Below are 10,803 nucleotides of genomic sequence, written 5' to 3'. Positions count from 1 at the left end.
GGAAAAATAATATATTTTACTCTTTGTTATTTGTTTCTCTTTGAAAATATTTTATTTCATTAGTTAAGAGTCAGAAAACTTCACACTACACACATTCACACTACATCTATAAAGCTCAAAATGCTCTGTTCCACCTTGTGATGTCATTTAGTGATAGTTTTCAAGTTAAGTTAAGCTCCTTTTACCCTTAGTTCAGTAGCGATTGGAAATTCCAGGGCTGAAATTATCCAAATGATTCTAGTGAAGGTGTGTGGAGTTTAAAAACACAGCGGAGCACTTCCTGTATTACCACATGACATCACAAGGTGGAACAGAGTATTTTCTGTTTGAGAGAATAATTCAGCCTAAATATGCAGGGCTTGTGTGTTAAACATGTGTAAATAAACCAAAACATAACTCCAGGTTTGTTCAGAGATCAGAGAATAGTGTAATATGGACATTTAAATATATATATATATATATATATATATATATATATATATATATATATATATTGCATTACATTACGTACGTTACAGTTTCCAGTGTTTGTGTTATGATTTTAAATTTGCAAATTTTATTGTAATTTCATTGTGTTACTCACTGTTTCACATAAAGTTAAACCAAGAAAAAAAAACTGCGTGTGGGCGTGGCTTGGTGCGTTTACTTCCTGTTTTGGTCCGAGTCGCAAAGTGACAGCCTCGTGCGTCTGTTAAAGTTTGGATCTATATAAATATGAGTGAAAGTGAATCAAACCAGAGACAGATTTTAAATTAGTGAATGAAATAAAAGTTTAGAATCACGTAGTCACGCAGCGGGGGGGATGGAGCTCCGGAGTCCATAACAACCGGAAAGTTTCAGGTCCAAACTGAAAACAGGAGAGAGGAGCCGGACCGAAACAACCCGAGAGAGACCGAGGAGCATCGGGGAGTAGGTGAGGGAGACATGTGGCACTGGTTTAGTCCTGGTTTAATCCTGGTCTTGTTCTGTTTCATCCACGCTCTTGCCTGGCCAGCCAGTAGTCTCACCAGAAAAGGCTTAGTCCTGTTGTACTCCTTTAATTGTTGTGGTTTATTCCTCTGGGTTTAGTCAACGTTCACTTCTGGTTCAGTCCTGGTTCAGTGCTCCAACCTGTCGAAATGTTTCAGAGGATTTCACTAATGCTTTGGAGGTTAGATAATGTAGTAGTAGTATTTTTCACATTTCTTGTCTGTTGTAGACCATGTCAGACCTGGACGTCTCCCTGCGGCGTTCTCTGGTTTTGGGGCTGGAGGTTTTGGAGCGAGCGTCCAAACGAAGAGTGGACTGGACCCGGATCAGGCCTATGGGCCACAGCTTGAACAGTGCTCAGAGAGAGTCCAGAGAAGAGAGACACGAAGAGACAAAACAAAAGACCCCAGAGCACAGAGGACAGGTCTGAAATCTAATACTGTAATTCAGGGTCTTGGTCCTGGTTCAGTCCATGCTTTAGTCCATTCTTTAGTCGTCTATGTTTTCGTCCCGCTCTAGTCCTGCTTTAGTCCCTCATTATTCCCGCTTTAGTCCCGCTTTAGTCCTGTCTTAAAAGCTTATTCCTTTCACAGAGAGCTGGTGTAGAGTTGACCGAAGCATTTTCCTCACTCTCTGGTTTTATGTGCCAAATGTCTCTGCTCTGTCAGGTCTGAGTTTAAACCACATTTTCATAATTTTTATTCAAATATTCGTATTACTTTTTATTAAATGTTTGTGTGATTTCAGAGGTACCACGTGTCTCTGGCCTCTCTCTCGCACTCGGAGCACACTCATGTTTGCAGGTTCCACAGCTCCTCGTCTGCTCCTCTCTCCTCCTCTGCACCTGCTTCTGCTCCTCTCTACTCCTCCAGCCACCCTATGGTAAGAAACATTTTTATAAAATTATTGAAATAACATATATTTATTTTATTTAAAAAAAAAATCTATTCTATAACTACATTTGTAATTCATTTTTAAAGGATTAAAGGTTCACTATGTAACTTTACTAGTTGTGAGTCTGCCATCCGCTCGTCTCCATGAAGATGTTATTACTTTTCCTGGAATGTTCTACAGTACGGCATTAATCCTATCAATCCAGCATTGTTATAATTACGTGTGTTGTTATTTGCTCTAAAAACATGTATTCTTACAGTAGGCAGGCTCATCTCTCCACAGATCTGACCTGTTACTATACCTGCTTGTGTCAGTGTAGATGTATATAGGTTTAATGTCATACTGTGGAACACTATAGGTAAATCAATAACATTTCCGTGGAGCCAAGTAAGTTACATAATTCTCCTTTAATATCTGAGAGAGGTTTATAGAGGTCGAAACTACAGGGTTAGGAGCTTTTACACAAAATAAGACCCCATGGAGACACAGGGAGGACGTCTGACACACAGGGAGGACGTCTGACACACAGGGAGGACGTCTGACACACAGGGAGGACGTCTGACACACAGGGAGGGCATCTGACACACAGGGAGGGCATCTGATACACAGGGAGGGCATCTGATACACAGGGAGGGCGTCTGACACACAGGGAGGGCATCTGATATAAAGGGAGGGTGTCTGATACACTTGTTCTTGTCAGCCTCGTGAGGACTTTTACATCGAGGTTCGCCCGGGCACTTACTCCATCACCGCCTCCGACCCCGAATCTCCACGGCATCACCTGGTCTCCCCTGGCAACGAAACTCCATGGCAACAGACTCACCTGGTCTCCCTGAACGACGGAGAGACCGTCCTCCTGACCTTTCACCTCTGACCCCTGAGTGACCCTCTGGAGACATGATATAAAACCTCAACAGAGTTCAGATTTTTTAAAGTTTATTTTTTATAATTCAAAGTCCAAACCATGAAAAGAAGATGGACAGTTTAAACCCATTCAAATTAACCACAACGTTTTAATATATTTTATTTTATAGTTGTTTTTTTACTATACTTTGACAAAATTAGCAGCAAACCAATTACAAATTTAAATCCTCAACTTAAAACTGGAAAAAGTCACCGAAATTAAGACAATATTGATTTAAAATGTAAAACCCAAATTTTACATTTTAAAGCAATTTTAAAACTCACAAGACTCCATTTTGTTTCTGTGATCAGGGTTTTGTTTTGGTCGTAGTTTTGGTGTATCTCACAGACTGTATAAAGAAGAGAACTGAGGCAGTGTGACGTCAACCACAGCGTTCACCTCCAAATGAAGCTCATCGAGGATAGCAGTTACAGCAGCTTATCTGCAATCAGGGACCATATTTGGAAATCCACAAAACCAAGCCAATCAGGAGCGAGGCTGTTGAAGGTACAAACCCTTTTCTCGCCCGTACCACTGGTTTAGGAGGGAGCTGGTACTTAGCCACGAAGCTGTCAATCAAACCTACTACTGACACTAGTGGGAGCAACCTCGGGGACCGCAGACACTGGATTTGTCTGTTATTAATGTTCATACCTTGGTTTACAGACACAATAGTGAAATAAAAACCCCAGGATCATGTAGAGCAGGTGAATACAAAAATTTTAAGACTCAAATGATGAGTCTGACAGCAGCAGTTACAAAGAGAGGAGCCACAGTTTTTCAGTGTAAAGTGAATTGGAGTCGATGGAGCCGGAAGCCGCCATGCTCACATCCTGTTTGGAACATGGCGGCTAGCAGGTTAGCTATGTCTATTTATATATACAGTCTATGGTGTATCTATGTATCCTAACACCTTAAGTCTAAAACCAGGTAGAAAAGCCATAAAGCGTTGAGCCATTTCACCTTTTCAGACCTTCTGTATTTTAAGCATGAATATAAAAGATTCACCAGGGTTTGACCATGACAGTATTAAAACCTGCACAACAACATCATGGTGTTCAAATATAACCTTTATTTTTTTTAAGTGTTTTTGGAGAATCTTGAAATGCACTGATTTTTAATAAAAGCTGCACTTTTTAATAAAGTATTTTAAACATGTTCTGTGTTTAAAGGAGCTCTATGTAACTTTCCAGGTGTTGTCTCCATGGAGATGTTGTTTGGCTTGGAATGTTCCACAGTTTGGCATTAAACTTGGCGATTTCCATGGAGACAAACAGCTGTCTGACCCCCAAGCAGTGCTCTAAACAGGGAATAGTGAGGACATTCGGACATACCAAGTATTCTTTGGCAAACTCTTGTAACTGAAAAACTAAAAGGCCTCACCATAAAAGTGTATTTGTTTATTTATTGACCTTATATTAAAGGGCCCAGATTATACTGTTTTCTGATCTCCGCTCTGCTAATGTTGTTTCCTCATTGCAAAGATACCTGTGTTTTGTTTCATTCACACATGTTTAAGACACAAACTCTGCATATTAAGGCTGAGTTAGAAAAAAACACAACGTCATCATGTGGTAATACAGGAAGTGCTCCACTGTGTTTTTAAACTTCATACAGCTTCACTAGAATCATTTGAATGATTTCAGCCCTGGAATCGCCAATCTCTACTGAAATAAAGGTAAAAGGAGCTGTTAACTTGAAAACTAATACATGACATCACAAGGTGGTACAGAGCATTTTGAGCTTTGGAGATGTAACAGACTAATAATAAAGGATTATTCAAACGTGTGAATGAAATAAAACACAACTCCAGGTGTGTTTTTGAGGAGCAAACATTATAACATGACTTAAAGCTAAAAGAGTTATGTGTAATATTGGACCTTTAATCAGGAAAGTCTCCATGAAATTAAGAATCTCAGACACAGGGAGAACATCCAAACTCCACACAGAACGACCCCATCCTAGAATCAAACCCAGGACCTTCTTGCTGTGAGGCGAGAGCGTGAACCACTGTGCCGAAATGCAGAAAGTTTAAATAACTGAGCTCGGTCTGTGATTGATGGCTGACCGGGGCCTCTGACTGGCTGGATTCTCTGGTGGGTGGGGCCTGTATTTGAAAAGCCCGCCTCCCTTCGTGTGATTGGCCAGCGGCTGAAACATTGCGCTGTGATTCGTCAAGGATCTGCTCTGTGGCGAAGGGAACGTCACATAAGAAAACTGAGGAGGCCTCCAGGAGACAGCGCCACCTGCAGGCACACACAGTGAACAACAACAGAAAACATTTATATTTAAAAAGCTAAAGAAACACAGCCTGCTTTAGTCCTGCTTCAGTCCTGCTTCAGTCCTGCTTTAGTCCTGCTTTAGTCCTGCTTCAGTCCTGCTTCAGTCCTGCTTCAGTCCTGCTTCAGTCCTGCTTTAGTCCTGCTTTAGTCCTGCTTTAGTCCTGCTTTAGTCCTGCTTTAGTCCTGGTTTTAGGTGCTGCTTTTGTCCTGGTGTGGCTCTAGTTTAGATCTGGTTTTAGGTGCTGTTTTAGTCTTACGTTAGACCTGGTTTAGAGTTACCTTAGTCCTAGTTTAGTCTTACTTTAGTTCTGTTTTAGACCTGAAGTCGTCCTGTTTTAGCCTTACTTTAGCCCTGCCTTAGTCCTACCTTTGTCCTACCTTTCAGTACTGTTTTAGTCTGGGTTTAGTCCTGCTTTAGTCCTGCTTTAGCTCTTGTTCAGACCTGGTTTCTTGTGTTGTGGCTCAGGTCCTGTTCTTCTCCAGTATCTCCATGGGGGGCGTTCTCTCCTCTGGTATTTCCTCTTGAACTCTCGCCCCTCTGCCTCCTCTTCCTCCTCTTCCTCCTCCTTTTCCTCCTCCTTTTCCTCTTCTCTGGTCCGGTCCAGGTCTGAGCGAAACCCCGAGCCAGACTTTAGACCTGGTTCAGACCCAGTGAGTGCAGTTTTAGTCCTGGTCGGGTTCTGGAGGCAGTAGCAGAGACAGGGAGCAGGTGGTGGACAGGTGATGAGGTCACCGTCGTAACTGAAGGATGGACAGGTGATGCGGTCGTCACAGAAACACATGGATGATTGACAGCTGCTGTGAGCATAGGAAGAAGTGATGAAGCTCTTTTTACTTGAGTAACTTTTTAGAACAGAGTACTTTCATCACACAGTATTTTTACTTGTGTTTGAGTAATATTGAAGTAACAGTACTCTCACTTGAGTAACATGTTGTACAGTTTGTCTCATTTTGGGGTAGCACCTCCATGGATATAGAAATGTTTAATGCCTTGCTGTGGAACATTTCAGGAAAGGCAATAACATCTCCATGGAATCAAACTACCATCAGGCAGTAAGGATGTTACAGTAAGGATGTAAAGTTTCAGGGCAACCAAAAGGGGGTCACAGTGGCTCAGTCTATTTTTGGCTAAAAAGTTACACAGTGGGGCTTTAACTCTACACCATAAATGTAAATACATTAGATAGATACCTCTGTGCTCGCTGCAGCTCTCTGGGGAAACTCAGTGATGGACAGGTGATGTGGGTGCTTTGGAGACGGGCTGATGGACAGGTGATGCCATCGCCATGGTTATAGGCCCATGATTGACAGCTGACCCGGAGCAGCTCTCGTGAGATTCTGTAGAAGAGGTTTTGGGGCAGAGGACACAAAGAGGACAAGTGAGAGAGAGAGAGACGACTGTCCCAGAGGAGGACACGAAGCAAGGGATCTGAAAGAGAGAGAAATAAAAACTTTATTATTAAAAAAAGAGAGAGAGACACAACTGTCTCAGCTGAATAAATGTGAAATGCCTTAAAGACAGGTCCAGTGACTTCCTGTTGAAAAGGACAGAGCTGAGCAGCGCTGCCTAGTGCAGGGGTGGGCAAACCTTTTGACACAAGGGCCACAGTGGCTTCTAAAATTTGACAAAGGGGCCAGACCAGGATATATATATATATACGTATATGCTACATTAGAGATTTGACCTGTAACATGTAGCAAAGCATGAATATACAAGGCTCATTGTACAAATTGTTTTCCAAATGCTTTAATTTAATTAATACTGAATTTATTACATTTTAGTTGAATAAACAAGGTTTAACCTTGAACAAGGTTCCCCCTTACCTATTTTAATATAATTTGGTTATGTTCAGTGTGCCGGATTAATAAACCCAAAGGGTTGTAGTTTGCCCATGTCTGGCCTAGTGGCTGATCACTGAAAATAAATGACAAGTACAGAGCAGTGGGTGGATACAGGGGGAAGGTGAAATGTTATATACTGAAGTCATGCCTTTTACCATAGACTCCAACAGATCAGATGATCTCCTCACCTGAGCTCTCCTGTGTCACTGAGATCACCCTCCCAGGACCAAACCTCTGAGACCCAAGTCCAGACTGTAGTCCCGGTTCAGTCCCTGGTGCATCATGGGAGCAGTAGTCCGGTCTGATGGGGCAGAGGACAGTGTCTCCGGGTCTGAGGTGTTTGAGTAGACTCTGATCAAACTGAACCATGTCAAGAGCAGAGAGGAGCTGCTGAGAGCCACAAAACTGCACTACCCACAATCCCCTGCAGCTCTGGGGGACAAAGACAACACAGGTTACATCAGATGCCCTCCCAATCTGTAGCCCTGTGTGTCAGATGCACTCCCTATGTGTCACTTTGTGTCAGATGACTTTTGTGGCAAGTCCAGACTGTCAATGACGCCTATCTGAGATTCACTGGTAATCAGACTCACATCTTCACAGAGTATTAGAGAAGTGTGTAAATGCCCTCCCTGTGTTGTCAGATTGTGTCAGGTGCCCTCCCTGTGTGTCAGATTGCGTCAGGTGCCCTCCCTGTGTGTCAGATTGTGTCAGGTGCCCTCCCTGTGTGTCAGATTGTGTCAGGTGCCCTCCCTGTGTGTTAGATTGTGTCAGGTGCCCTCCCTGTGTGTTAGATTGTGTCAGGTGCCCTCCCTGTGTGTTAGATTGTGTCAGATGCCCTCCTTCTGCTCTGGGTCACACCTGGACCTTGTGGACCACAGTTGCCTGATGGTAGAATCCGTCTTGTTGATTTCGAGCGAGGATCAGTGCTCCAGGGAAAAACTCGTCTGGGCTTGAAGAAAGTGGATGAGAGACAGGAGGGACTCTGGACCTGGGACATGGTGGAACTGTGAACTTAAATGTCCCACAATGCACTACTCTCTGATCTCTGTTCTAATGTTGTTTCCTCATCACACACAGACCTGGAGTTGTATTTTTTGTTTCATTCACACATGTTTAACACACAAACCCTGTATATTTAGGAGTTTTTCTCTCAAACAGAAAACACTCTTTTTCACCTTGTGGTGTCATGTGGTAATACAAGAAGTGCTCCACTGTGTTTTTAAACTCCATATGCCTTCACTAGAATCATTTCAATCATTTCAGCCCTGGAAATGTTAATCTCTACTGAACTCAAAAAATGAGCTGTTAATTGAAAAACTACCACTTCATGACATCATAAGGTGGAACAGAGCATTTTAAGCTTGGGAGATGTAAACAGACTAATAATAAAGGGTTACGCAAGCATGTGTGAAAACCCAAAACTCCAGGTATGTTTTTGAGGAGATAACAGCATTATAACATGGAGCCCACAAGAGTCAGTTTGTGTAATATAGGACCTTTAAGTATTCAAATACAAATACAAGTTGGCAGCTGCTGTCAAACATGTACTTAATTAAGAACATAATAAAAATTATATAAAGTTTGCATGAAAATAGCAAAAGAAAAATCAAATCTGTCAAATGGACAAATCATTGTAGGAGTGAAGACATTTTGCTGCTCATCCAAGCTGCTTCTTCAGATCTGGTCAGATTACTGGTGGACACTGCTTTTTATCTATCCTTCCTCTACAAATATAAGGCAGTAGTGTAGTCGAAACTCAACCTCGACCTGTTAAGAGGAGATGACGGACAGGAGGCTGGCCTGAGACGTGTGACCTGAGAGCAATGTTCTGATTGGTCCTGGAGCATGTGAAATAAACACAAGCAGAGTAGCAGCACAAAGGCTAGATCACAGAGACATGCAGGTGTGTGGAATTTAGTGATGGGACTTTCGGCTCTTTTATGGGATCTGAATCTTTTGGAGAGGGGAGGGGGCAGAGACGGCAGAGGGCACAGAGGGGGTGGAGGGGGAGAGCGGAGGGGGCAAAGAGGGAAGGGCAGAGGGGAGGGGGTAGTTTTATTTTATTTACCTGAGAATCCATCCTGTGTTCATAGCTTCACCTCCTTCAGATCCTACAGGACGAGACGTGAAACAAAGCTTTGTGTAGCATTTATGGGCTCAAAATGGAAGTCAACCAAGTATTTTTGGCAATATCTATGCTTGTAATTGAATAAATTAAAGAGGAGGTATTTGACTTCTATACTGTAATAAAGAGGGGGTATTTTACATCTGTGGCATATTAACTGTAACACACAACATATTTAGATCACCATGTTACCTTTTATTGTTTTGAAAATGCTATATTCACCAAAAAGTTTCACTTTAGTTTTTGACTCTCTGAGCCTCCACTCCCTGTGCTCTCTGAGCTAAGTCACTCCCCTTTCAGAGCACTATCACAACACAATCAGCATGCATCTCACTAATGAAACTACTGCACATCACATCAGGTTTGTGAAGTTGCTGTGTACAGTTTTGTATCATGTTTTTGTATATTTATGCCATGTGGGAGCATGGGTGACGTAGGATTGTGGCTGGAGCCTTGTACAAGCTCGTACTGCTAACCGTAAAGAGGTTTTGAATAGAGCACATGAAAGATCTCTAGATTACTCAAGCGTGCATGGATGACATCTAAACCTCTTCAGGCATGTTTTTGAAGAGGGAATAACGTTAAAACATGGGAGAAAGATATAAATAAAATCTTTCAAGAGATTTTAATGCCATACTGTGGAACACTCAGGTAAAATAAACATTTTCATAAGAAGCGGTAACAGCAAACATTGAGAAAAGATACATAATGCAGCTTTAAAGTAGCTTGTGAATTCCTTGTTTCAGTTAATGACATGAGAAGCCGATTATGTTGACAAAGTCTATGTAAAAATCACTCTTTATCTAAATCTTAAAATGATGACAAACTTAAGAAACTCTAAATACCTTCAGAGCCACAGCACCGCATCTCACTGTTGATCCTGTTTCCGTGGAGACCAAAACTGTTGATCGTCACTGTGGTGACGGCTCTACACGTACACGTGTCCCTCCACCAATCAGAGTCTCACTGAATACTGGAGCAGAACCATGCTCTGTCATCCTTCACTCTTCTGGTGTAGAGCTGTCAGAAGTATTGAACATCAGATAATAATTGATACTAAAACATTTAACCAGGTATCATTATTAAAAAAGGCCCATTGACAGGACAGAAACGAACCCTTCCTGAATATCTTTAGAATGATCTTGAGCTGTATCAGAACAAGTATAAGACCATATAGACTAGTATACCCCCATGGACCACTATGGAACCTACCTGACGGATTACACAGGTATAAGGCCACACTACCATTTAAAGTGGAAAATCACATTCTATTTTAGTCTAAGAAATTGTGTTTTTATTATCATTGTGGTACTGGAATCAGTATCGAGTAAGTCTATTTCTTAGTATCATTCTATAGTTCTGGTGAAGATTACTGGTGGACACCTGTTTGCCTACAGTTTCTGTTTGTAGGTGAGGTCTATTGAGCTACACTAAATGTGAACTGTGCCTGAGTCATATTTAGCATAATTGTTCAGGCCCCTAATGGAAGTTCTCACACCTATTACCATATTGGCTATTAGCGTATTGGCTAGCCCAATAGTTTTTCTAGTTTAAGTTTGCTAAAATGGAGGATGGAGTTATAAATAGATAGATGATGTCTAAGGACCCCATTTTCTGTTGTCAATTTTTTGTCCATTTGACAGGATCGATTTTTTTTTTTTTTTTTTTTGCTCACGTTTACATTTAAGTAAAGGCGTATTTTTATGTGTATTCTAGTTTATTTGTAGGTTGGTTTCTGTTTACATTTCATTTGAATATTTTATAGGTAGATTTGTTACGTCATC

At 41.7% G+C, this 10,803-nt stretch overlaps 2 protein-coding genes across 3 annotated transcripts; one reads left to right on the top strand and one right to left on the bottom strand.

Moving 5' to 3' along the window:
• Nucleotides 1–638: 638 nt before the first annotated feature.
• Nucleotides 639–4,205, top strand: akip1 (A kinase (PRKA) interacting protein 1). 2 transcript variants are annotated; one of them, XM_033968431.2, is made up of 5 exons: nucleotides 639–913; nucleotides 1,199–1,393; nucleotides 1,563–1,637; nucleotides 1,717–1,851; nucleotides 2,564–4,205. In XM_033968431.2, exons 2-5 carry the CDS (start codon nucleotides 1,202–1,204, stop codon nucleotides 2,735–2,737), a joined length of 576 nt encoding a protein of 191 aa, XP_033824322.1. In that variant the 5' UTR covers nucleotides 639–913; nucleotides 1,199–1,201; the 3' UTR covers nucleotides 2,738–4,205. The 2 variants fall into 2 exon arrangements, with proteins under 2 accessions (XP_033824322.1, XP_055078533.1); XM_055222558.1 differs by lacking the exon at nucleotides 1,563–1,637 and having other exon boundaries at nucleotides 670–913; nucleotides 2,564–2,861.
• Nucleotides 4,206–4,682: 477 nt separating this feature from the next.
• Nucleotides 4,683–7,836, bottom strand: LOC129456336 (uncharacterized). Its single transcript, XM_055222567.1, has 4 exons — nucleotides 7,753–7,836; nucleotides 7,080–7,323; nucleotides 6,241–6,478; nucleotides 4,683–5,013 (listed from the first exon to the last, which is right to left on the bottom strand). The coding sequence occupies exons 2-4, from the start codon at nucleotides 7,258–7,260 to the stop codon at nucleotides 4,683–4,685; spliced, it is 750 nt and encodes a 249-aa protein (XP_055078542.1). The 5' UTR covers nucleotides 7,261–7,323; nucleotides 7,753–7,836.
• Nucleotides 7,837–10,803: the final 2,967 nt, after the last annotated feature.

The sequence above is a fragment of the Periophthalmus magnuspinnatus genome, chromosome 6 (genome assembly GCF_009829125.3).
Source record: "Periophthalmus magnuspinnatus isolate fPerMag1 chromosome 6, fPerMag1.2.pri, whole genome shotgun sequence".
NCBI classification, from domain to species: Eukaryota; Metazoa; Chordata; class Actinopteri; order Gobiiformes; family Gobiidae; genus Periophthalmus; species Periophthalmus magnuspinnatus.
Note: the sequence above shows the minus strand (reverse complement) of the source record. Positions and strands in the feature narration are given on the sequence as shown.